We start from the raw sequence: 27,089 nt of genomic DNA, 5'->3' as shown, positions 1-27,089 counted from the left end.
AGATGTGAAGGCTGACTCCTACGGAATTAACCACAAGCCTAATCTTTTTAAAGTCATGCTTCTTCCAAAACTGGTTTTGACAACAGCTTATGATTACTCATAGAAGGTAGCAGATATAAATGGAGTGATGTACAGCTGAAATCTAAAGATATGTGAAATATGATTATCAACATTAGAGGTGTCTAGGAGACACATATATTTTGGAGGATTTAATATCCATTTCTGAGTGGGAAAAAAAGCTATGAAAATCCCATGAAGCATTTTAAGGGCAAAATATTAAACATTTATACCATCAGTGGAACAAACGCCAAAGAATTTCAGTCAATATTAGTCAGCACATTTTGTAAAAAAGGAAAAACATCAAAAAGCACAAAGCTAATAAACACAAAAAGCTGTTCAGTGCATTTATGTTTAATTGCATGCTGTATGAAATGATGTACAGTATATAATTTACTTCCTATTATTTTCTTCTGATTCAGATACTGTAGCTTCTACTGTTATTTTAACTTTTGAACTGCTTATGCAAATATTTTCTATATGATCAGTTCCATAACGTTCGCTACATAAAACAATCTTGATCTATATAAGTGTTGCCATCACGAGGTACTATAGTAGACGCTTTTTATCTCATTACTATGAAACTGTGCCATATTACAATTTATTATTTTTTGTCAAATTCGCCAACCTTTTAACAATACACTGTATATCCATAGCAACCAACGTTAACATTAAAAGCCTGATCATATTTATTTCAATTCTTTGGGGGAAATTAATGAACAATAAACTTGCAAAGACATTTGTGGATTACATGTTCGCCGCTGGGTGGAGCAGTTTGACAGCCTTGCTCTTTTGTGTTTTTAACAGTATTTTGCTTTGAAAAATAGCTAATAGACGGATAATTACAAAGCAAACATTTTCTTCCTCAGATAACTCTCTTTCGTTTTCAAAGAAACTAGCACTAGTTGTTTTTTATCTGAGAAATTTCGCCTCTCAAAACGAAAGATTACATTCCTATTCCTGTTCTTTATACACAGCGGAAATCAGTTTTGTGCCATGACTTGATGTTAATCACGAAGACATACTGCATCATGGTGAAACATTTCTGATGGGGGAAAAAAACTGCACTCTGCAGCATTCCGTTGCTTCAAAGACAACAACAAAGCAGCTGGAAAAGGATACCTAGCAGTCGATATCATTTAATGTAATTAATTTTTAACTGTCATAAAAAAGAACACTAAACATGCAACTAACACAGTATTTTAAACGAGGGGTGGCTTTTCCTTATAGCCAATGACAATATTTTTCATTGCCGAGTTTTAATTTCTTGTGTCTCAGACGAAGGTGCCATGATAGGCTGCCGAAAGCTACTTTCCTGTGCTCAGTTGTGCTTCCTGTATTCAGGTGAAGGCTTGGTTCTTTGGTTCCTCCCCTCGCTCAGTAAACCTGTTTTGTGCAAAGACAGGAAGCGGAGTTTGAAGTCGTGTGAACGGGGAGGACTTGTGTAGCTGGCCTGTAATAATCATGAAAATACACCTATGGAAACCTGGACTATAAAATATCTCGGCGATGCTTATGAATACCACAAATAACTCCACTTGCTTGTTGGAATACTAACTTTAACACAGCACGCTGTGCCGTGGGCGAGAAGTAAACTTTCAGGATTATCGACAAGTTGCAATGACTTGATTGCAACTGCGGGCTGAGAAGAACTTTTTATAGAAATCCTAACACATTTCTAGGAGATACCAAAACTCAAGCTCCGTCGCTGCTATTTGGGGTTCATTTTAAATTTCCCTCCCTTTTTTTCCTCCTGAGCGGAGAAGGGGGTTCGCCGTACTTTTCTGCCCGACAGCCTGAGCCCAGGCCTCTGGAGGGTCACAGTGAGGAGTTTTCGTCTGCAGGGAAGAAAAGAAGATACTGTACACTGTCCTGATACATCCGGGTGGTTTAAAAGAAATTGTGGAGGAAAGTAGTTTGAATTATTGTGTGTTGCATTTTTTTCCACAACTAGCAGGATGGATCCACAATTTGGTAACTCCGCTTCAGCCGGGGCATCTAATAAAAGCAGCAAGGAAAAGAAATCGAAGAAAAACGTCGAAGAAGGAGATGGGAAAAAGAAATTTGTACGTATTTATCTTTTTTTTTACCAACTCTGAATTATTTCTTTAAGATTGTTTGCTCAAGAATAAAAGCAACATGTGGTAAATGAACGATGATCATTTTCCTAGGAAACGCTGATATAACGGACAGATAAAGTGTAGATTAAACTTTTCATGTAGTTAGATTTTTTGTCAAGATCAATCATAAGACACATCTTTTAAAATGGGCACCAATACATTTCGAAACCTCCGCTACGGAGAGCGAGATGTGCGCCTTGGTTTTCCTTTACAACAGACTGAAAAGAAATACTGTAAAACAATGGTTAATACAGAAAGATCCTTTTAATTGGGTGAATTGATGCGTTTGTTTAATATGCACTATTTTAAGGAAGTTGGGTAACAGTGTGATGTTGAGATGAGAAGTTTCTATAAAATGTCAGATGTCATGTGGCTTAGCATGATAACCGTTACAACCCCCTTGTATAAAAATCGTGATCTTTACTGAGACATTGTGACTTCAAGTTGTTTTTAACACGAATGTCACAGATTGACAAGGTGGAGGGGTTTCTCTCCTCTAGGGGTTAAATCGGCAACAGGTTTCCCTCTCTTGGGTACACTGTACTTAAAATTCCCACTTAATGGCTTGCCAAAGAAACATGCCGTGAAATTGTTTCCATAAGGAAATGACATCATGAAAAAGGGGAAAAAAAGCATCGTCTTTGTTAGAATTTTTTTTGACTTTGTACTGTAGCAGTTGGTCTGTTTGGCAGAGTCTAGGCTCCTGTGACATTCTTACCTTGTGGTTTCGTGCCGCTAGTTTAAATGGGTGTGACAAGGACAGAGGTCTAGATCTCTGGGTTTGCCAGAGCGCCAGTTTCCTTACTGAATTCTGAGATGCGTGCGGCCAAGACTGAACCCAAGTGAATGCAGTCCATTAGGATGCACAAGTGCATCTTTTTTCACAGCAAGGAATCCAGCCCCAGTGGACTGCACAAATGATCTTGCTTTGATTAGGTCACTAATAGTATCTGCAGAGTCAGTGGGTGGAAAATTGGACGCACATTCCGAAGGGTTTTAGGGAGAAGTAAACCACACACACACACAAAAAAAAAACTCCAATAATACGAAGGTTTCGATTGCAAAAAGCATCGTTGATCCTGGGGAAAATGGCGAACTAATTCAGTAAGGTTTATGCGAACAGATGCTTATGAACTGGCGCTGAATAAACAATGATTTGACGGCCTGTAGAAGTTAGAGCTATCATCAGCACTGAAGTCTCCCATGGCCTTCTTACAACATCAGACATTGCATTCAAAATGTAATTGTAATCTGCATTAGTTACTCAGTTAACTGTACGCAGATTACAATCGTAAACAGTGACGGAATAAAAGTGAGTTATGGTTTAACACGGCGGTAGTTAATAGATAGACTTTATTGATCCCGAAGGGAAATCGAGGTGTTACAGCAGCCCAGCCCAAGACGAGCAAAAACAGACACCAGAATAGACGAAAATAATAGTAATAGTACTATTCAAAGTTAATAGTACTTTCTGAATTTTCAGTACTTCTCTATCTTGTTATTCGGTACATCTTTCTTAATACCTCGGAGTGTTTTCGTTTCTTGGATGATTTAGGTAACTTTTAAAATGGCATTGTAAATGCCCGCTCTACAGGACGTCTACAGGAAAAGCTACAAATTAAGATTTAATATTGCTGCGAAATTAGGCAGACCTCTTAAGGGAGTTATACTAAAGACAGAAAATATAGGGCATAATCCTCAAAACATAATACAGAATTCCTTCGTTGGTACACATAGAACATAGTTTCCAACCTGCTTGGGTGGAGTTAAGCAGGTTAAGCAATTACCTGTCTCGTTTTATATGCGTCACTTGTGTGAGACAATTTAACCATACCACGGAAGGATGTTATTTAGATATGAAATGAGTCATAGTAGTGTAGTATGGTTAGGGAGTCTATACTGCAGCCCAGACAGATCTTCGACCCATCATTATTTAAGGAGAAAAAGTCTCTGGTAATTTCGTACAACCTCTGAGGTCTTAAGATATTTGGCAGTCATCTGGTACTTTATTTCGTTTTGTATTTCAGGGTAATGTGAAAACACTAATGCTTCTTTTGAGAAAGAGCACAGGATTACAATCAATGTGCTGCTTTTGGACAGGGAGCATGAAATGAGTTTCATGGCTTTATGGTTAAGCTAGTAAATTGTTTTTTGTAATTCCGTACGTTCAAAGTGACATAAGGTAATGAAGGCGTTTGCAAATGTACTTCATTAGTTTTAAAAATAAAAAAACAGCCTTGATGAATTGAATAGGTCTTACATTATTTCTTTCCCCCCAATGTGCAATTGTTAAGGGGAACACGCTATTAGTGATTCCTTTGGATTTTCTAAGTCTAAGGCTGGTACTACAGTAGTAGTAGTGCATAAACTATTGAGGAGCTTAGTTACTGAACATTATTGACACAAAGTTGCACTTATTGATAGATAATCCGGAAAGGAAAAAAATATACTCAGATCATTCCAGATCTGAAGTTTTGTACATGTTTTCAGGGGATTTCATGTATCCTGTTTATTTAGGCAGGTTTCAAATGTCAGATGCTTCAGTAATTTTTTAAAGACCTAATTATGTTTCTCCTTTAAATTGTTAATTCTTCTACTACAGGTAACACTAGTGACAAGACAATGGTAAAGATTAAGACAATAGCAGAAGCCATAAGCAGGGAGAGAAAGGTATCATGCACTGCTGTATTGTATGACACAGAATTAATGTAGCCTGTATTTAAACTTGACACCAATTCTGCAATGGCTCTTAAAGCAGATTCATCATCATTGTTGAACTCAGGTTAGTATACAGCAGCAGCCTTACCCTGACAACAAACGTTTTTGGTAAATTTCTCAAATTAAGTTATTGTGGTGTTAATTCAGCATGTATTCAATTGTAAGTTAAAACGTCATTCCTGAGGATCTCTGCTGGGTTGTATTAGGCATGGCATAATTTGTGGGATTTAGTGTATTTTCAGTAAATATCTTCTTTTTTTATAGAGCTTGATCAGACACTAAAGCAATATATATGTTTTACATGTATTTTAATACAACACATCTAAACTTTACTTTGAAGTTCCTGAATTATCTAAACACTTTCAGCGTCAAATTGGGCAGCAGAGCCATTAATCTGACAGTTCTGTATTTCTGGGGTCATCTAGAATAGGTCCTTGATTTCAGCATTTATAGTTGCCTTGAAGACGCCAGTGACCAAATAGAAGTGGTAAATGGGGAGAGATATCTTGTTGACCTTATTTTACTGGTCAGTCTGAACAATTTGAGCATCAGTTGTGGCCTTTACAGTCACGCTTCACCTGAGCAAAAAAAAAAAAAATGCATGCACAGCATTCTGCTGGATGCTGTTTGCTGGAAAATTAAGTGAACCACATCTTTGGGTGACTGTAATGTGGTAATTAACTGTTCTTGTGCTGAATATATCTTACAGTATATCACACGTTCTTTCTTTAGATAAGGTGATGGCACAACAAATATAGTTTGTCATGAGAAACATACATTATATTAAAATGCGCTTATTTTAGAATAAAATGTTAATATTATTAATAAATATTATTAAAAGAATAACATTGAAAATGTAGATATTTCACTAAGGTGCAACCATATACTCTTATTCGGTAAGATACCCACTCCTAAAGTTCAGTTTTGACATTCTGATAACAATGAGATTGTCAAAAAAAGTTTTATACATGTTTTACCTTTTGAATTGTTGCAATTTCCTATGTGTCCCAGAGAAATTTTGCAAAGGAAGTTCTTTGCTTAAATGCCCAAAATTACTTTGAAAGAGCCTCAAAGTTTATTTACAGTGTACATAGTTCAGTTGGAAAACCAGTTTCATAACTTTGGAATTGACGCTTTAATCTCATGTCTTATATTAAATTAGGAAGTTTTGACTTCAGAAAATGAACTTCAACAAGCTGTGGTTGTTTTATCTTAAGTATTTTCTCTATCCAGTGTTGTTAAATTAATGAAGACTTATTTATTACATATTGTAAGAAGACATACACCTGTACTGTAAACATAACACACAATTGTTATGACATCAAATGGTTTTATTCACAAAACACTAACCTTGATACAACCTTGGCATCCTGATGCCTCTGTTCCAGACTGTTGCCGAAATAGTTGTGAAACGTGATAGGTGTAACACAAGAACAATGCAGTGTTTTCTCATTTTAACAGAATTGCATACCGATCTGATCAATTGCCCAAAGGTTTTAGTTTCACAGTAACATGAAGGACATACAGCTGGAGTTCATATGTTTTACCTGCAGTCCCACAACACGGTAGTAAGCACATTTTTATGAACGATGAAACAGAATCATGAGGGAGGTGCTGTGTCAGAGTGCAGTAGTTGCAAAGAAGTAAGTAAAGCTTAATTCCAAACGGAATAGTAGGACCACTGCTTTTCATCTTTTGAATTAACCTTAACTTGTTCCAAAATGAATCACGTCAGGCAGCATACAAGAATATTTCGCTCTGTCTCGGTCAGTGTTTCTTAACCTCATTTGTACCAGGGACCAGTTTCCTAAAGGCCTACTGCTTTGAGGTAAATAGTGGTCTATAGCAAGAATACAGTTTAATGGGTAATGTTACTTAGTATTATTGCTATGGCAAGGATTAGTCAGCATGGCTCTAGGGACCAGTGCCGATTCATGGACCGAGGGTTGAGAAATGTGGTTCTTTATATGTTTCCTGTGTGTACATTGTATACTGTTAGCAGTGTTGTGGCAGGAGAAGAGGGGATAATGTTGTGTTGTATGTTGAGAGCTGCTCCAGTGATTGCACTCCTGTGTCTTAACTACTGGGTCTCATTTCCTAAAGTGGATTTTACATGCTCAACAAAATCTGAACTATTTTCAAGGATGAAAATAAAGTGTTTGGTTTTTCTTCTAAGCTTGCAAGGTATCTTGCTGTACTTCGTGTCATTACTGTTCCGTTACAGTGAGAGGTGTGTAGCACTAATTACAATCATGACATTATCTCACTGTGATGTATCATTAGCTTATCTGTGGGAGGGATACAGATTACTTCATCTTTTGTGTTGCTATTAAACATTTTGTTTATGACTTTTATTTTAATCTGTGACCTATTGAAAGGCAATAAAATTCATATTGTACAGGAATGCAAACAAACAGAGGTAGGTTATGTGATATCATGAGCACAGTTCTGATCTGCAGTTTTAAAACCAGTATGTGCAACATGATATCAAACTGTCATGACCTGTACTGAAATAGAAAATAGAGTGACATCATTGAAGTGCTGTACATCATTAAATGCTATTGTTTATGGAGAAGTTTAGTAGGAGGGAACCAAGTGAGATTGTTATAAACAGTAGGTGTTTGAAATGTTATTAAAAGATTTTAAATCCGATTAAGGTTCATAGCTGTGACAGTTTTTAACATTTGTTGGTTTTTGGTATAATGTTACTGTAGTTAAGGTACTGTAACAATGATGGATTCGTTGAAAGTGGCCTGTTCTTCACTTCACAAAGTTATCTTTCGCCACCCTGAAGTGTAGCCAGAGGACCTCTTTACTCTGCATCAAGGTAAATTTTACAAATTACTACAGCAATGCATTGCTCAGCAGTGGTGTGGTTTTATGACCTTGCTATAGTACCCCACCCGTTCTGTTTTAAGAACATTGCTGAGAAAGTACGGATCTCAGCAGTGCTCACAGAACATTGTTCATATGCAAGCCCCTAGGGTCTCGTTTTGTGTATGTAATATTATTTGTAACGTATTCTATAAATGCCAGCTAAAATCAACAATGATACATGTGCAACTTTAGCCCACTGCAGAATTCTGCAGTTCACTCAAGGTCAGCACTCTTGTTTATAGCTCACGGCAGTAAATGCCTAGCATCCATTTCAGTAGATGTGCATTAGGTCTGTTATGTTTTTAAATGCCACAATATATTAAATAGCCATCTAACTAATGTTCTGCTCTTGAAAAAAACATTTAAGTGTGCATTTTCCTCAATGAATAATGATGTTGCACTGCATAATTTAAGCTGTTTTGTTGCCTATATTTAAAAGGAGAAATGACCGTCTTTCAGCCATGGTGTGGAAAGCTACAAAATGTCCAGTATTTTGTAGAATTTAAATTTGCAGTCACTACAGAAATAAAATAGAAAAAAAAAACAGTAATTCCCTTTTAATATTTTCCCTGTGATGGGGAGGTCAATCATACTGAAGCAATACTGACATGCAGGTGGAAAAGCCATGTTAATCGAATGGCAGCTGTCCTCTATTTGAAATGCATCCTTAGATATCAGTGATGCTGTGAGTGGTTTCCAGTAACATAATCTAATTGACTACACAGACCTTTATTATGTGTCCCTGAAGCACCTGTCACAAGGCACATTTTACTTACACCTTGCACAGGTGCTTGAGCCTAAAGCCCATTTCATTCATGCTATACTTCATTTCAAGTCTAAAAAGGATTTAAGATAAAGTCAAAATGCAAGGTTAAAATAAAGTTGTAATGCATAGAAAGGAATCATAACTTAAAACTTGGATGGCATTTTCATTGTCATTCCTTAAGTGTATATTTTTTTTCTTGTGTTCCGATTTTTATAAGGTTTCTGTATGGCTCTTTGGGCTATTGTTAATGTGAAAGACACTCTCTAAAATAGGTTATTCTAAACACGTATACATTTTATTAAAAGTATTAATAAAGATTAAAACTATATCCCTGTATGTATCATTAAACACTGCATTTTAAAATGTTTGTATCTGAAATATAATATTGGGACTACAAAGATGGTAACTTAGTTTGAACCAGCAGCTTTTTAGTTTGTTGGATTGCAGAAATCAATAAATTCCAGAGGAGAGAGGCCTAATGCATTTTCATACCATTGTTTTAAAGATATGATGAAATAGTGTTTGCTTTGAAAATTGATAAATGAAATGCGACCTGCTTGATAAAAGAACCTGTATTCAGGTAATGAATGCGTAGGGATCCAGTGTTCTAGGAATGAAAGGTATGTGGATTGAGGTAAATAAGGCTGGTTTAAGTAACAGTTATGAATAGACCTAGTTAGTTAAGGCACTTAGAATGGTCAATAACTACACTTGATCCAAAAACCTAAAGCTTTCTTTTGTTTAGTTCCCATTTCATGTAGGTTATGCCAACCTAATGTAAAGGGTCTTAATATTTCTGTGCAAGAATCATTTGACATATTTTTCCAGGTAGTTATTCCTTTAAAAAAAAAATCAGATATAACCCTTTATCTGTTACTCATGGAAGAAGAGCAAAAAGTACCACAGGCTATGGATGTCAGTGCAATTTGTGCAGATGTTTTTTAAATGATGGTATTTAAGAATGACAGCCAACATTGTCTTTATTTTTTAGTAAGTAAATTTAATGATTTCCTTGTGTTTGGTGATCAGGTGTCTTTCTGGGCTCTTTCTGGGCACTGATCAGAAATGCTGTGTTGGATTATGCTGAATTTCTTACCATTTTGCTTTCCTTGATGCATTGGCAAATAATATATGAAAATACCTATTCAGTGTTATGACGATTATTTGTACAAGCAGTTTCATTTCTGAACTCTTATCTGGTATATGCAAATAATCCATTCCTTTTTAACCTGTCATAATGAGCAGAGTATAGCTATGTGCTCAGATATGAGTGGTCTATATCTGATGACTCTTTCAGAATCCTATGTGGAATTATTTTACTGTAAATCTACCAAAACATTATGTTCTTTTATGTAAGAACTGTTGCTGTAAACAACTTGTCTTTAATGTATATCTGGCACAGAACACTCTATAAGCTGGTGATATTTTAACTTAAATCCTCCTGAAGATGGTTTTTGATATTTGAGCTTCCATTCTTACCATTCTTGGCTCTGTTGGGTGTTTGTTTGCCCTTTCATTTGATAGGAAATGCATTAATATGCCTAAAAATATTAAAATCATAATGTGGCGGCAATCACGTCCTTAGTGTAGGCTTTAGCAGATAGTGTTGTGGGACTTTTTGTGGTGTAGGCGGGGATGACTAATTGGACTTGAATTTTTCTTTGCTATTAGGCTTGTCAACTGATTTATCAAAAGTCTTAACAGAAGGACTAACGTTAAGGTTAAGTACTGTTGTAGTAGAAATAATCTTATTAGGGTAACTGTGCTGGAAGGTTTGTGAGGCTTCTTTAAATGCTAAAATTGACTTTCTGTCACTGAGGATTCTTCTTCCAGAAGTTCTCAAATACTGTCAAATTCACAAAGTGACAATAAAAATGAAACATCTGAAACAGCCTGTTTAATTCACCGAAACTACCTTTTTTGTGCAGTTTACCTGGAATTCTTTTTGGGCATTATTTCTGAGGCTGGCACAGCCTCAAAAGAGTTTAGAGAAAACGACAATTTTCTATTCTGTTTTATAACAATTTTGCAGATTGTGTGTTAAGTGGGAGGCTTATGTCAAGTTCAGCCTAGATGTATCTAATTCCTTGATGCAGCTATGAACAGCTCATGGCTCAGGCTGCCATTGGGAATACAGTTTATTAGCTATGCTGTTTCTTAGCTTGAGTTAGTGATACAAGGGTTTAGATAAGATGAGCAGACTGAGGTGTATATGGATATAAAGCTAACAGTGTACTCTAATACTTGACTCTTTAAAGAAGACAACTGATTTCCTGGAATAAGACACTAATGGCTCAAATTAATTTGAGGTCCTGACTATGGGAGACAGACTCTCTGTGATCTGTGAGTTTATTCCTCACATGGGGCAGCATTGCGTTTTTGGATTGTAAGGGTAAGGAACAAGTTGCTTAGTTATGATGCTGAACCTGTTACTCTGGTTTCCTTCAAGAAACAGATGGATGAAATGCTTGGATTACATAGCTACTAACTGCCAAGCTAGATGGGCTGAATGGCATTTTGTAACCATTTTGTCATCATCAACGATCCCCTGGCAGTTTTAGAAAGAGTGAGAGTTGTAACCCCAGTGTCCTGGCTAAATTAGCCTCCAGGCTTGTACATTCTGCCCTACTGAAAGTTCCACCATCATTGACTTCTCTGTCTCACCTGCTGGTTAGTCGAGTTGCTGCACGTCACAGGTGACTGGAGTGAATCCCCTCCCAAGGGGAACACTCTTTCAGCTCTTTTGGAATTAAATAGTCTATATAAATGCAAGGAATTATTATTGATTCAAGGATCCCATCATCATCACCATTTTGGATAACACTAATGCATCCATATATTCACCAATCTGTTGAAATAAGTGTCTTTGATCATTTATCTGGAAAGCGTTTACACTGTCCTACCTGGTTCCTCAGTCCAAACTTATAGCTTCGGCTGCAATAAGTTTGAGTTTAGCTGAGCGACCCCTTATCAGATTTCAGAATACCTCAAGCAGCCTATTCAAAGTAGTCATTGCTTTCTTTATACAGCCCTGTCATCTTTTAGAGCCCTCTTTGTTTCAGTCACCTGAGTGTACGTTTTGAGAATCCACCTGTTTGTCTGTTTGGTTCAGTTTTCTCTTTCCCCTCCCCCTGTTGCAGAATCACGATCCCTGACCTGCTGTCCATGGTTTAAGGAATTAGGGCCAGAGGTTTCAAATAGCATTATCTGTCCGATGGGCCTGCTTAAGATGCAGCAAACCTCAGTTAACAGGGACCACAAGCCTTGCACGCTAAATTTATCATATCCAGCTATCCTAGTTGCACAATTTCTATACGCAGTGTTTCGACAGTTGTTGCTTGAGTAATCTTGAGCCCTGCTGACAGACAAACATTTCATTTTGAGGGATTGTTTTGGAGAAAAAAAATCTTTTTTTGTATTGCTTTCTTCCTGCTTTGGTATTCCCACCCACTTTTGGCGATCTTAGTACAGTATATGGCTGTTCAGGAGTGTGTATGAAAATAATTATAATTACAATCATTTGTATGTAAGCCAGTTTTCTTTCACTGTGAAATCATGGAAATACAGGGTAAATTATGATTTTTTATTTCTTATGGATCCCTTTTTTTGAAGGCAAAGCGATCCAGTTCTCTTTTTTGAAGAGAATGTACAGTGGCCAAGAATAATGATTATTTCTATTTTTTGTAAAAAGTGAATAGTTGATAGCAATACCTTCTGATGACCTTGATTCTTTCTGTTACTAAGCAACAAGCACAGAATAGTTGTTCTGTGCTGTAGCTTGTCTCCAATGCACTGGGTTTAATAATGTAGGCTACAAGACTTTTAGGAACTTTTTTCCCCCCAGTTGATTAGTTATAAAGAATAGAGCCTGGCAATCAACGCATAAATTAAGAACTGAGGTTAACTGTGAAATGTATCCAATTAAAATGAGAGAAAACATTTAATCTTTTAAACATGGTCAATTGTTTATATATTTATCTCTACCTTCGTTTTGTTGAACCAATATATATGTTTTTAAAATACTCCATAAATATAGTCTGAGATACTCAAACTGTATGTCAAACTTTCTTTTGGCATAGTTTGTCATCTTTTTCATGAGGACCACCTAAGCTGATACAGTTATGCTATTTTTAAACCAGTTATGGCATATGCTGCTTAGTAATTACTGTGAGCACAAAATGAGCAGTGACAGGAAATGCATTGCACAGAAGGCAGGAAGTGAACACTTTCTCCAGGGGCTGTTTTAGTAGGTCTCAACAAGAAATTCAATGAACGATGAAAGATACTGTTTCCATTTTTAGCTTGTAGTGTTACAGATCATAGTTTGCCTTGTGCAGAAAGCTGTGTTTTCTGTAACAAAATCTATTAGCAGACCAGAAGTTACAAGACAAAAGTTTTAAATAAGGACACATTTTTATTCCTTATTTGCTGAAAGAAAGTGGCACATTGCATCGCAATCTTTGTTTGTTTTCTTTGTCAAATGCCCTTGGTTAAGCAATAATGAACTGAATTGCAGTCGATCATGTCCTTTATTTGAATGCATTTTCCCTTATTTTGCTTTTTTTCCCCCAAAGCTGATGGCCCTGTCTAGGTTCAGCTTCATGTTTGCTTTTTGAAGATGAATGGCATTAATGTTGGAATGAGAACAACCTTACCCTCTCCTAAGCAGAGTTTTTGTTTTAGTGTGAATTTATCTCACCTTGTACACGTATGTACTGTTTGCTGTGGACTTGCGTACATAACTACTTGTTCAACACTAATGCAGTACATGTCGGTAATTGCCTAGGCTTAGAATTTATCAGTGTAAGTGCTACAGAGATTTAGAATCAGGTTTTGTTAGGCTGCTGTTGGCCAATAGGTTTAGGTAGTGCAAATCAGCTGCTTCTTGGAATGGATAATCTACTTTGGTATGCCTTCTGGTATGTTGTATTTAAGCCCTTATTCCCGTTTCTTACTGAACTAGGTCTTTTTCGTACTCTGTTTTTATCAGGCATGTATATAAATGCATAATGGCAAATTAATTTTGCCTGGTATAATGAGGGAGATTGTCTTCATATTTGGAGTATTATGCAGTACTTCAAGTGTGTCTAGTTTGTTTTAACCCATTGATTTATTTTGCGCTGTATAGTAATGTGAAAGATTGAATAATTAAATCAGATGAATGCAGGAGACACAACTATGAAACTAAATCTAAGAGACTAGTTAAGTTTTTAGGTGAAAAAACACATACAACGTGTAGATTGATGATCAGGACCCAAATAAATGATGGGATTGGATAAAGATGAGTAACGTTAAGTACAAGAAGAATAAGATGGTTAACTTTTGGATCATTTAAGACTATGGAGAGGTTAAGAACAAATTATATTAGGATTGAACAGTGTATCAAAAATGGCTTCTGGATCAGCCATATTTGGCCAAGAAAAAGAAAGGACAGATTGTCTTATAAACTGAGAAACTGAAAATAATCATATTCTTTGTTTATATTTTATTCTGAGCTTCAAGTTAGAGGCAGGGAATCTGCATTGTCCCCTTCAGTGTTTCAAACATGTTAAAAATACATTCGCTGCGTAGGTGTGAACGGCTGTTGACAGAAGTTCGGCCTTTGTATTTTCTCACTGTATGTGAATGGGAGCTTGAACTTCGGATAGCTGCTGAGAAAGCAGTTGGTGTTTACACACCTCCTCCTCAAACTGGTCACCTCCCTTCAACCAGATGATCAAAGACCTCGCTGACCTGCTGCATTCTGGTGACTCAGCCCTGAGTCTTAGCCTTATATCTGATCTTGTTGAGTAGCTGAGTACAGTGTGCTCTGTTTTTAAATTGGTCTCCCTGTAACATGTAGTAGTACAAAGAACAAACATGTTTTGTTAGAAACTTATGTTTTTTCCCCAAATTAGCATTTGTGCAAAGGGGATTCTTTTTTCAGCCCTGTCTGGAAAAAAAAAAAAAAATTTTTTGGAGTCGGGGAATCACTTTGGCACTGGAACTGAGTGAACATGTGCTTCGCAAGAAGCACTCACCCGATTGCAGAAGACTAAGTTGCATGTTTAGATGAGTTGCTGAAATGCATGTGCTGCCAGCTTTTCATTGGTGCTTGGGTCCGGCCTTATTTCCTGTTTCATGTGAAGAGCTTGCCGGTGCTTTCTACTGTCTGCACTACTGTGTGAAGAGCCAACTGCTTGCTTACTGAGTTACACGCAAGGAGGTTGCTTCCTGTCTTTGACACCAAAAGGAGAAGTGGTGAAGGCTCTGCTTGTGTTTTTTTTCTGGTGTCTTTTCAGGCATGGATAGTTCGTGCTGTGTTGCAGATGAAGCTTCACTCGGTAAACAGAGGAAAAAGGAAATTTTGCAGAAGCTGCTAATTGACATTCTTAGCTACACTTTTTTGCAGTGTCTAACGATGGGGAAGCACAAGAGTAAAAGCCTCTAAGTGCTTTCACGCTGTGTACTTATGGTAAAATGAAATGAAGAACCCTGCTTTGATACAAATGGATAATGATTCAAGATTATTTTGGAAATCAGTTTTGTAATCTTCCCCCTATGTTTATTCTGAATTAGATTTCTGTGCTGTCCTAACTAATAATCAGAAGATCCTCCTTAACCTTTGTAGCTAAGTTTTGCTTTGGTGCCTGGCTTGTGTGCACAAGAGAAAAAATGGGTTTTGTACCTTTTGTACTGTTGCACAGTAGAAATGATTGCCCCTTTAACCATCATTTTAATAATTTTTATGTGTATGATATGTGTAAACTTAATTGTTTTAAATGGAATTTTCCTAAAGTAAGAAATGATTAGTAATTATAGTAGGTCAATTAAAGCATAAAAGTAATATCAAAAGAGTCTATAGCCATAGATCTCATACGTATATTCTTATAATCTTCTTGGATTTACTATTTCTTCTCCAAGAAAAAATAAAGTAGCTTCTGTAGTTTACCTTGATTAGGATAGAAACAAAGAGTGTGGGGTTTTATTGCTGGGAATGTAAAGCTACAGTATCGTAGCATTAGAAATTGAAATAAACCTAGCACAAACCTCAATGTCATATCGAAGTATTTGTAAACTGTGTAAAAACTAGTGAATTCAAGTTAACCCAAAGATAGCTTGCTTAGTTACTGTACTGTATGACACAAGCTGTGGGCTTTTCTGTCCACTAAATGAGACCTCACTACAGACCTTGACACTTTAGTGGCTTACAGTTCTCATGGTGTACCAGAGGCAGAAGTTATGACCCGTTAAGGAAACTGCGTGGGCTGAGCTCATTTTCTTCATTCAACAGACATTAATCTGTTTAATCTTCCTATTTTGAGTGGCTCTTATAGTGTCTGCTCTGCTACAGTCAGCAGAAGAATGCTAAATACTGTTCTCTAGGTACTCATGCGTAATAGTAATGATACTCTTAGGTGCTATTGACATTTTCTGGTTGAGTCATTAAACGTCGACTATGATGTACCGTTTTTCTGCACATCTTTTAAATGATCTGCCATCTTTTTACCTGTTTAGGTTGCTAAGCCCGTTGAGCTTAGGCTGTTACGGCATTTAATATACCTTTAAAGATATGTAATATGAGATTGATGCTGAAGATTACTTTTATAGTGCTATACCTAGTGATCACTTTAGTGCACTAAGTCTATTCATGCAAGAATTTCCCTAAAATTGAATTCCCTTAAATCACTTTGCATAGAAAATTGTGTTGGATGCAAAGTATGTGAAAATGTAGGGGGGCAGGTGGCTCAGTGGTTGTGCTATTTCTAAACTCATTCTAAGTCTGTGTGACTACTGTCAGGCATTTAAAACTAAAAAGTGTCGTAGTCCAGCCCAGAAACTGATAAATGGAGGCCCCTTGTTTGAAGGCTGCTGAACTCAATGTCTTGGAAACAATTTCCTCTCAGGCAAACAGAATGACCCACTTTTTGAATACACTTAAGATCTGCAGTGTGTGCAACATAACTTTTTCCTGCTTTTGTCAATTAACTGTCCTCTCTTATTCACTGAGTTTGCAGCAGTGCGCTAATTACTTGCTGTGCTGAAGAGGCGCATCCCAGCTTGTTTAACATTTCAGGGGCTCCCCAGTGCCTTCTGAGTCTGTGAGGGTTTAACTGCCAGGGGTGAGCTCTTTGGATTTGGAGTCATGCCTCACAAGCTAACAGGAAAAGTTAAGACAAGCGAGGGTATTTGTTCGGAAGACTGCAGCCTCTTGAAACTGGCGTGTCTCGGAAGTTGAACCAGCGCGTAAGCCACACAGTGTAGCTGAGTAACGTCTGGTTCCGGTTGCTGCGATTAGGTAGTGTCTGTTGTGAGGAGCCAGTGCTGTTTCAGGGTGCAGAGTTCCTGGTGGTTACTGGAGTGATTAATCTGGGGTCAGTGTGCTGTTCCCAGCAGCTCTCCTCGTGCTGTTTACTCTGCTACTTGTGTCCTCACACTTTGGCCTGAGCGGTTTAGCCACAAACCTAAAACGACTACTACAGTATACAGGATAAGAGAGGGGACTTAGCAGTGATACAGCAGCTAGTGGCTTTAGACCCACTTTAGTTCAGAATGATTCAGGAGTAAGTCCGAGAAATCATCAGAGGAGTATTTTTGGCATGAAGTTGGTAGGAAGTTAAAACGCCATGAATGCACCCTTTAGATGACATGGCGCACTTTATCGGAATTTTTCTTTCTAATTCCACATTGCTTTTATCCCGTTTCTTGCAACGATGGTATAAAAAGTAAAAAAAAACTTCCGGGGCTCAATTTATCCGTGCAGAACGTATTGCATATTGTTTAGTCAAGCAAAAGTGCAAGCCACGAAGATTAGAGCTAATGAAACGTAAAAAATCAATTTAGCATGAAAGACTTCCTGTTAAAAGTTAAAACTTCACACACGAAAACTTGAGACACTCAGATCTTTGAACAAAAAGATTTCACAGCCAACTTTATATATTTTATTCATTTTCTGACGTATTAGGCATATTACTGCTTTACTGATTATTCTAGTTTTTCTCTGACATTGCTTTTGTATTTTGTGGATGTATAATGTATTGCGATAGCTGCAGATTACAGTTGCAGAACCCTTTACTGAGGGAGGAGTAGTAGTGGATGTAGTAATTTCTTAACTGGCCGTACATATTAGTGATCCCACAGGCCAGGGCAAAATTGAGAAAGTTTTCAATGTTTCTTTCACATTTTAGTGGAGTACGTAGGCCCGTACTAAGGCTTTAAAAGACCAGGTTATCCAAAGGAATCTGTGTTAACCAGTATAAGGTACACCTCAGGCTGAGTATTACAGACTGTTCCTTATTAGCTGAATAACCTAATGGAGAAAAGACTTTGTTGTTTAAACGTTTCAAGGACTTACATGATGTAAAGAAAGGAACAAAATAAATTATATGCCACTTCTCAGATTGAATACAATACACACACCCCTTTCCCATTTCTTTTTCATGTTATTCAAATCAAAATAACAAAAAAACCCAAAAGATAATATTGAATATAATATCCTTGTATTAAATAACTAAATAGGGACATCAGTGATGGTTTTATAGCAATTGGTAATAAATAATTAACTGCATATCTAATATGGAACTGCAGCATTTGACCTCTTGAAATGGTAATGCACGGAATGAAGTCCATTGTTAAGTACCCCTTTTAGATATAGTCTGTGGCTTTTGTTTCAGCTGTTATAGTGTGGTTTCTGCTCTTTTAGATATGTAGTGGAATTGTGTTGAATTTGTTTCCCCTTGTATCGTCTTAGAAGAGTGGCATGTACTGCTTTAAGCTTGCTTTTCTGTAAACATACATTGGTGACTATGGCTGTCTGCTTCGTCCTACTTCAGTTTGTCAGTGCCCTGAAGTATCAATTTCCCTTTTATGACAACATCTTGATAACTTCCTGCATGAACAATTGTGCAGGAAGTGTGCTTTTAGCCTCAGGGTGTGCCCCATATGCTGTCATAGAAAGAATGGTTAATTTTCTGGCTGCACCTTGCAGTGATATCGTCCTTTCTAAAGTATGCCAGTTATGTGGTTGCTATAGTAACCAATCAACAGTATAAATATCTATAAAAACACGAAGTCATGTGTTGAATGCTGCTTTTCTGTTGCTTTGTTCTTTTGCTTTTCACTGTTGTTTGCAAGCTTTGACAAATGTAACCTAGATTTGTACTTAGTTGTGTACTATGCAATAATCCGGTCACATTTTAACTTACTGTGCCGTAATTTTTCAGGTATTCTGACATTGAGTTTGTTTCTAGAGATAAGGCTGGTATGTTCTCTGTTTGCCTTCAAATTAAAGCAGGATTTGTCATTTTGTTTGCTGTCAATGTTTCTTGCTTCTAAGAAGCACATCTGAATTACTGTATATCTAGTAAACTTTCATAATTGCCATTATGAACTGGAGTATTTAGTTTTCATTTAAATTTAGTTTTGAGGGATCAAAGCTCTAAGGTAAAAAGAGTCCTTTGGTCTTTGTGTCCAATTAAAAAGGCATGGATGGAAGCAGTAAATAAAAATACAATTTAGTAGTCCATTAGTTACTCCTTCCCCACTGAAATATTTCTTAGATGCCATCGGAGCATCTGTGTAACTGGTGCAAACTGCTCGTTTATAACATACTGTTTGGGCTTGAAGCCCTATAATTTGGGAAGGGTGGAGCTGATTTACTGTTTATACTGGAATTCCCTCATCTCGTGGAATGAATCGGCAAAGCACTGTGCAGTGCAATAGTACCCACAGTAAAATCATACAAAACGCCTAACAGTGCCACAAGTGTTTTGTCATTTGTTTTGGTTACACCCGGATGAAAATTATTTTCATAAATTATTTTAGAATCACATATGCAGAGCTGAAGTATGCAGTATAGAAGCAGTAGCTTCACGTTACCGTTAAACAAATCCTTGATGCTAACCAATGTGCCCTTTTCCTGACCAAACACAGTGAAATCCCTTTGAACAAACATTAAATCAAAATTCAGCCCTTGAGGCCTACAGGACTTTCTCATTTTTTCTTAATAATGTGCCCTGAGCATCATTTGATTCTTGGAGCTTTTTAATGTAATTGCCTATACTGTTTTGTTCATGTTAAAATGAGCATTTTAAATGAGCTGCAAGCTGTGTTTTAGAAAGGAACAACAACGACTGCAACCTTTTTCAGTAAAGGCGCCACAGGAGTCATTAGAGGCAATTTTTTGTTTTTCAATTTTCCTCTCACTATTAAAATTCAAAATGCAAAAACCATCTTCATCTGTTCTGTTGTAGATCTGTGTGTATGTCAGTAGGGCATTGTCTTGCTCCATGACCCACTTTCAGTTCAGCTTCAGGTGACAAATGAATGGCCTTACACTCTTCCTCCAAGATTTCCTGATCCAACGGTCAATTCATGGTTCTGCCAATGATGCAAAGCCATGCAGCAAAGCAGTCCCAAGCCATGATACCCTAACCATCATGCTTGACATTCAGAATAAACTTCTTGTGTTAGAAGTGTTTGGTTTTGGCCAGGAAATTCAATTTATGACTTGTCAGTCAAGAGATCAGTAGCCTTGTAGTTTACCTAGATGGTCTTTGGCAGACTTCTTGGGGAGACATTTGCTGGGCTACTGGTCCATGAAGTTCACCATGATCTTGAATATTTGGTTCATCATGGTTTTCATTAAAGTTGTGGTTTTCATTAAAGTTGTGATTTCCATTGCTATATGGCTCACAAGTCTTTTCTTGGCAATGTATGTGCTAGGAATTGTGTGCTCTTGCTGACAACATTCTAACAATAAAGTTTTTGGTTACATAGGTGTGAGCTTACCTGGAACAAAACATCTGAGGTTTTGAGGTCCAGAGTTTTAGAATTGGGAAAGTCCAAACTAAAACGTTAAAATTAGCCTCACTCCGTGAGACCGTTAAAAACACAGTGTGTTTTTAAGTGCAGTGTTGGGATTTATCATGATAGTTATTGCTTTAAGCAAAAGGTGTATGGTTAATCCCTTAATAACACGTACTAATGCTATTTTTGTGCAAAGATGTATTTGTATTTGAATTAATATTTTTGTCATGCACAAATTTTGCACATTTTAATGGATGTATTTTGACTATTCGCCCTGTAATAATATATATTTTTGGATCGGTGGCCATAATTACAACAAACTGAAGATGACCTGCGCTGTTTTGAAATCTCATGTGTAGTTGGTGGGATTGAGGTTTCTCAAGTAGACTTCTCTTTTGGTGTAATTTGGCAATCTGGGTCTGTTTAAAGCCCCTCCCAAGGGGAGTTATTTAAAGAGTGCGGTACTGAAACAGCCGTTGTGTGTGGTATGACGTGAAAAAATTCGTTCTTGACAAAGACTGTACCAGGAAGAGAATCTGTCATGTTTCCGGTCTGATTATTCATTTGTATTGTGAACTCTGACACCCATGAGCCAGTGAGGCATGTTGAAATTTAATTTCACATTTTGCTTTCTTTACAAAGTAATTTGAAATTGGAATTATAATTATCAGAAGTGTTTTTTCCATTAAATTCATACCCACTTAAACAGCTAGCCCAAATGGTTCATATAGTGGTAAAGTACTTCTGATTCTGTTTGACACCTATTTTGTTTTGTATGGATCATGAAATAAAAGTAGTGTTATGAACACCTACTGTTACACATTATTTCCAATAAAAGTGTTTAAAATGTTTCCTTTGCTTACATCTAACACATTTGTCACCCATGTTTCCTAACAAATGTTAGGGAACTAGTTAGTTACCTGACAAATAGCCAGATTTTCTGTTTAGTGTTGTGGGTTTTTTATAAACAGAAACTAGACAAGAATGCAGTGGGTACAAGCATATCAGATTTCAAAGAATGCTGACCTGCTCTTATCTGGAATTGTGGGGGGGGAACATTCTGCAGTTTACATGTAAAATGAAAAAAAAAGTTTGGGATTTATGTATATAAATTGGTATATTTGAAAAAAATGATAAAACTTAAAATATTATCTATACAGTACTTACTATATATAATTAAACTTATGCAAAATTACAAAATACAGCAAAATACTACAAGAGAACCTGTTTCAGTCTGCTAAAAAACTGAAGCTTGGGAGAAAGTTAATCTTTCAGCAGGACAATGATCCCAGACGCAAGGTCAAAGTAACTTTGGAGTGGCTCAACAAAAAGGTGAATGTCCTACAATGGCCCAGTAAGAGCCCTGATCTCAATCCAATTGAGAATCTGTGGCACTATTTGAAAATTGCGGTGCACAAACATCATCCGACTAACCTGAATAACCTGGAGCAATACTGCCTGGAAGAATGGGCCAAAATCACTCCTGAACAGTGTGCAAAACTGGCACACACTTTCCTCAAAAGACTTAAAGCTGTTATTGCTGCAAAAGGTGACTCTACAAAATATTAAACTGTGGGGATTGAATACTTATGCAAACAGCATATTTCATTTTTTTTTGTTTTTCTTAAGAATATTTTCTAACATAAAACAATGTCACATTAAAATATTTAAATTTGAGTTTCAGTGTTTTAAAATACAAATATCACCGCAAACAAAATTTCAATGTAGGATTTGTAATTCAGTAAAATGAGAGAATTAGTCAAGGGTCTGCATACTTTTGCAAGGCACTGTATATAAGTATTTGTACTTAAAAATATTACTTATCAGTGACTGTTAATTAATTTAGCAGTGCCCTGTTTCCCATCGTGTACAGAATCAAAAGGACTTTTCCAAATAGAGTAGTCCATGCTGTATTATACCTCTAAAGATCCTTTACCTTGTGTGTTCGGTTACAGTATAACTTCATTATGATTAAAACCAAGTTAGAACTGGTGACTAGATCTACACAGACTGCCACATTGTTTACTTATATAGATATTTGTATCTTAAAGCTTTTATTTAAGGTTATTGAGGCTACACAATATCTTAGTCGCTTATAAAGTGGTTCTATTTAATTAATTCCACTCCGTGACATTTATTCAGTGAAAGATATACTGGGCGTTGCTTGATTTTGTTGGTAAGTCCATAGTCCTTTGTTAGTCATTTAGAATTGCACAATCTCCATTTTAAAATTTTGTAAATGTGGGAATTTTCTGGACCTGAATTATACTGCTACTCTTAAAACACGGTATCCCCAAATAATATTGTAAATTATGAAAACAATTTTTGGACTTTTGTGACTTACATTTAGAGGGGTGGAGACAAAAGAAAAGGGTGCGTTTTCCCTTTTCTTAGATACAGAAAGAATTTTAAGCAGCAGGTAGCTGGGATGGTTCATGCATTCAGACCTTGATTCATTAAATATGAATGAGGGAATGCCTGAAATTAAAAAAAAAGCTTTCCTTTTCTACCATGAATGACAATGTGGAGCTATAGCTCGTAGAACCTAGCAGTCACACAAGCGAGTACAGTGTAGGGGTTTTGTGCATGTGCTGGGACAATTATTAATTGTAGCAGTAAATCACAAAATGATTCTTTGATGGCTATTAGAAATACAGAAACAATAATACACGAGCGTACATTTACTAATACATAAAATATTAATACATAAAACATAACAGCTCTTATTTTGAGCATTAGCAGAATACAAAAGTTATATATTAAATCACGAAGAGTTACAAATACCAAGAGATAAATACATTCAGTATACTATTTTGTTAATGAGCTTTTTGAGTACAACGTCTACACTAGATACTCAAAAGCAAGTACATCATTCATAGGAATTAAATTGACATCAACTGGGATTGAGGTAACAATTGAATTCTCGAGCTGCAATGTAGAATTTTGAATACTCATCCAATTTATGTGGATTCAAATCTCCCGCGGACACAAAGGAACAGCAACAGGCTGTTGCTGCGTCCATTCGGCGTCCTCTGGCCCAGTGCCAGGCAGCCCTGGTTCGGCTGGAGGTGTGGGAGAAGAAGGGAGAGAATCCTGCTGTGGTGCCTCTGAGAACCAGGCTGAACTAGCAGAGTTTGTGCACCTGAAAAGTGGCTGCAGGTCAGAGCAAGTCACACTCTTTAGACAGGAAGAAGACCGGTTCGTTCCCGATGTAGCACTAGTCCTGAATACTAACAGTTGGGACTTTAGTGTACTCGTTGATCTGGCGACCGTTGATGGTGGGTTACCGGCGGTTCACGAGGCTTGCTGCTGGGCTAAGCTCGGGCAGATCCTTTGGTTACGCGCGGGCGACCTCTGGTCTTGACTCTTAGAACAAAGTAAAGTCCTGGCACTCGGACACACTGGCTGTCACGTGATCGTCCAAGCTGAGTCTGAGAACGACCTGGAGGGGCACCCTCTGGGCCCTGTGCTACCTCTTTTATCTGGAGGAACTATGGTTCATTATTGAACTTCAAAGTTTTGCGGGCATTCGAGACCCATGTGGAGTTACCCTGCCCTACCAGTTCCTGATTGGCTGATCAAGGTGGAGGATGAGTAACAATGCTCTCTGACCTTAGGGTTGTACACAACCTGGGATGAGACTCTCCCTTGGAATCTTCCTGACAGAAAGGCGCCAGAGATGAACATTCATTAGGGAGGCTGGAGAACCTCAGCCCAGGGAGTTGTTCCTTATCAGGAAACTCTATCAGACAGAAAAACACGTTAAATCAGAACCACATGGAATGGTCTGTCTGTATCCAGCACCACAGAAATGAGGGAGAGAGACTGGCAAGGGGGAAGGCAAACTTAATTCCTGTATTATTAATAAGCATTGCCGCTACAACAGTAACCTTTCTGTTTGAGGACAGCACAGAGATGAAGAAAGCAGATGTCGGAATGCGCTTATAGATGTAAACTGGTATCAAATGCTTATCACAAGTCACTAAAGAAGGAGAAAGTTGGGCAGTTTGTTTCCAGACCAGTCTTTGTTTCAAATGCATTTGAAGTGCTGTTCAAATAGTTTGAAGATTGTATTGGCCCTAATTTGCCAAGATGAGCTAATTACTAATTACTCTAACATCCTGATACTATATCTGTGTAAAGGTGACAGGTGGTAAAGAACATCATGCAGGCCTTGATTTGGTGAACAGTGGCAATTAAACACATTTAAACAGAACTTCATTTTCTTGGGTTTCCATGGCTGGTTCATACTAAAGTATGGGTCTATGCATCTCTGGAACGTTGAAGTCACAGAATTATTATTGAACCCTTGCAGTTCAATAGAATAAAAAAGCATTAAGTTGTAAGTATGGAGAAAAAAAATCCAAATCAAATACAAATATCTAGTTGTGTTATTGTAGCTGAGGCTGTAAAGCTTGAGTGTGTTGACCTCATCCTGACTAATTTTAGAAGTGAATGAGGAAGCTTTCACAAAATGAGGTGTAATGTGTTGCAAGAGACATAGGACTGAACTTTGTCGCTTTTGCCTGTCAGTTGTGACAGGTTATCATTGTAGATTTAAAGCAGATATCAAGTAGATAGACAGAGTATGGGACTGCAGGGTCCTAAGTCTGATAGAAAAAGGTTTTAATTAAAAACCAAGCTTACATTGTTTCAAAGGGCATTACGTATCCCTTCAATCCCCATTTTTTGTTGGTAGTTCTCAAAGTAGTTATATTGACCTCCCATGCTTTTGCAAGAACCTTATCACCCTTTTTTTAAGTTCCACGTCATGCATGTCACAAGATAGGTATTTCAGAACCGTATACTTGGTATCATAGCCGCAACAATGAGCTTTATTGTTTGTAATCTGCTGCTGTCTTACTATGCCGAGCACAAGCTATGTCCTAGAAATACCGCGCATTGCAGAATAGATATTTTCTGTCTGTGAATCTCTAGAGTGTCCATATTCAATTAAAAATTGATAGGAGAAATGTATGAAATATGAAGAGGTGTGCAATGGAGAAGCACAATAGAAAGACCACGCTTTGATCACATTTAATTGTGCCTCCTTTCATTTTTGATGTACATGAAACACTCTTTAATTAGCCGACAATTACTAGGAGTGATTGAACTGAAGATTATTTCCAAGGAAAGGGAAAAGGTGGTTACGTTTCACCCAAAGTAAATTAATATACTTTAGCTTTTGACTAAATGCGTTTTACTATAACTCTGGGCAGAGGTGGAAAGATTATAATTATTTGGAAGGTAAAGTAGTTTTCCTTTGAAGTGTGTTTGTAGATTTATGACTGCTTGACCATGGGAATTTCACTTGGTTTGCAAGGTTACTGAGTCAGGTTTTTCTGGTTGTACAGGTGCTGAGTCTTTGAATCGGGACTGGGAACAGTTAATTTCTTGCCGATGACTACTTTCCAGTGATTAAAAGTGATCATTCGAAATGTGTTTCCCAGTGATTGTACACAGTAATTTGAACAAACCCAGCTTTTCAAATGCAAGGCTCAGATGGGCATGGCTCTGCATGTGAACCCAGAGCTCAAAAATACATACATCTGTTATCAGACAGCTGCACAACATATGTCTGGTATTAGAAAAGCACCCTTTTCCAAGTATGAGGCATGGAAACGTGGAGCCTGTCATCAATCATGTAAAAAGGCGCCATCCTTTCAGAAGGCCCCGACTCATTACTAATCCCATGGAATTTCTCAAAAAGAGTAGGGATGTTGCTTAGCCTGGTGTCTTGGCCAAATTTCTCCCGGCTTTTACCAGTCATATTCTCCTAATAACCCCCATCTCTGAACTGGTTTCATCACTCTGTTCTCCTCCCCACTGATAGCTGGAGTGTGGTGAATGTTCTGCCGCACTTTGGCTGCCATGATCATCACATTGGTGATGGTGGAGGGGAGTCCCCATTACGTGTAAAGCACTTTGAGTTGAGTGTCCTTTAAGCATAAGGAATATTATCATTGTCGTCTTCATCATCATCATGCCACCATGTCACTGACTCTTAAAACATATACAACAGTCTTACATTTTGAAATACAATTTTTCAAAATGATAAATGGTAATATACCTTAAAAATGCAAGCTATCTTCATGCTCTGTGTTCTGTAAGGAGTAAAAAGTCATTAAGTAAAAGAAGCAGAATTTGTATTACAACAACACCCCCTTGAGCCCTTTAGAAGTGGTACAAAGGCAAAGAGCTTCAGAGTGTATATCTTGACCTGTAGTGCCATCTGCTGATAGAAGATAGGTTATTTTACCTAAAAACTCAATGAGAAAGGTGAAAGGAGGCACCAGATGTTTTTTTTTGTAATACTGGTACTTTTTTAGATGCAGAAGGGAGTGGCATTAAGTAAAAAGTCTTAGAGCCCAGTTTTTTCTGAAATGTGTCACATAAGACACCCAGGTCCTAGCATCCTCAATGAGAACATGCATGAGAAGTTCATTTCGTGCAGTGTGGAGGTTTTCTTTACCAGATTTTTTTTTATAATATCATATATCAGTCTCTGATAAACATTGGTGTTAGAGACCAGAAAGCCGTGACATGTTGTGAAATGACGTACAAAGGGACATTTTTCCTCATGAGAACAATGTAATAATGTAGGGTTTGGGACTGGAATCTTGGAAGAGCATGAACTTTGCCCATGCAACTTAAAGTGGGAGGGTTTTCCCATAAGATTGAATGGACTAGGGTGGGGTTGGGGACCATAAATTAAATTTAGTGTCTGTGTTCACTTGTAGCTAACCAAATACAGTATAGGGGGA

At 37.3% G+C, this 27,089-nt stretch overlaps 1 protein-coding gene across 1 annotated transcript in view; it reads left to right on the top strand.

The window, feature by feature from the left end:
- Window positions 1–1,311: 1,311 nt before the first annotated feature.
- LOC102689798 (protein diaphanous homolog 1) overlaps window positions 1,312–27,089 on the top strand; it is a 141,130-nt gene continuing 115,352 nt past the window's right edge. The window contains exon 1 of the mRNA XM_069195787.1: window positions 1,312–2,123. Coding sequence (XP_069051888.1) covers window positions 2,016–2,123 — 108 coding nt within the window. The 5' untranslated portion in view covers window positions 1,312–2,015. The remainder of the gene's footprint in view (window positions 2,124–27,089) is intronic.

Source organism: Lepisosteus oculatus, chromosome 11 (genome assembly GCF_040954835.1).
Source record: "Lepisosteus oculatus isolate fLepOcu1 chromosome 11, fLepOcu1.hap2, whole genome shotgun sequence".
Taxonomy (NCBI): Eukaryota; Metazoa; Chordata; class Actinopteri; order Semionotiformes; family Lepisosteidae; genus Lepisosteus; species Lepisosteus oculatus.
Note: the sequence above shows the minus strand (reverse complement) of the source record. Positions and strands in the feature narration are given on the sequence as shown.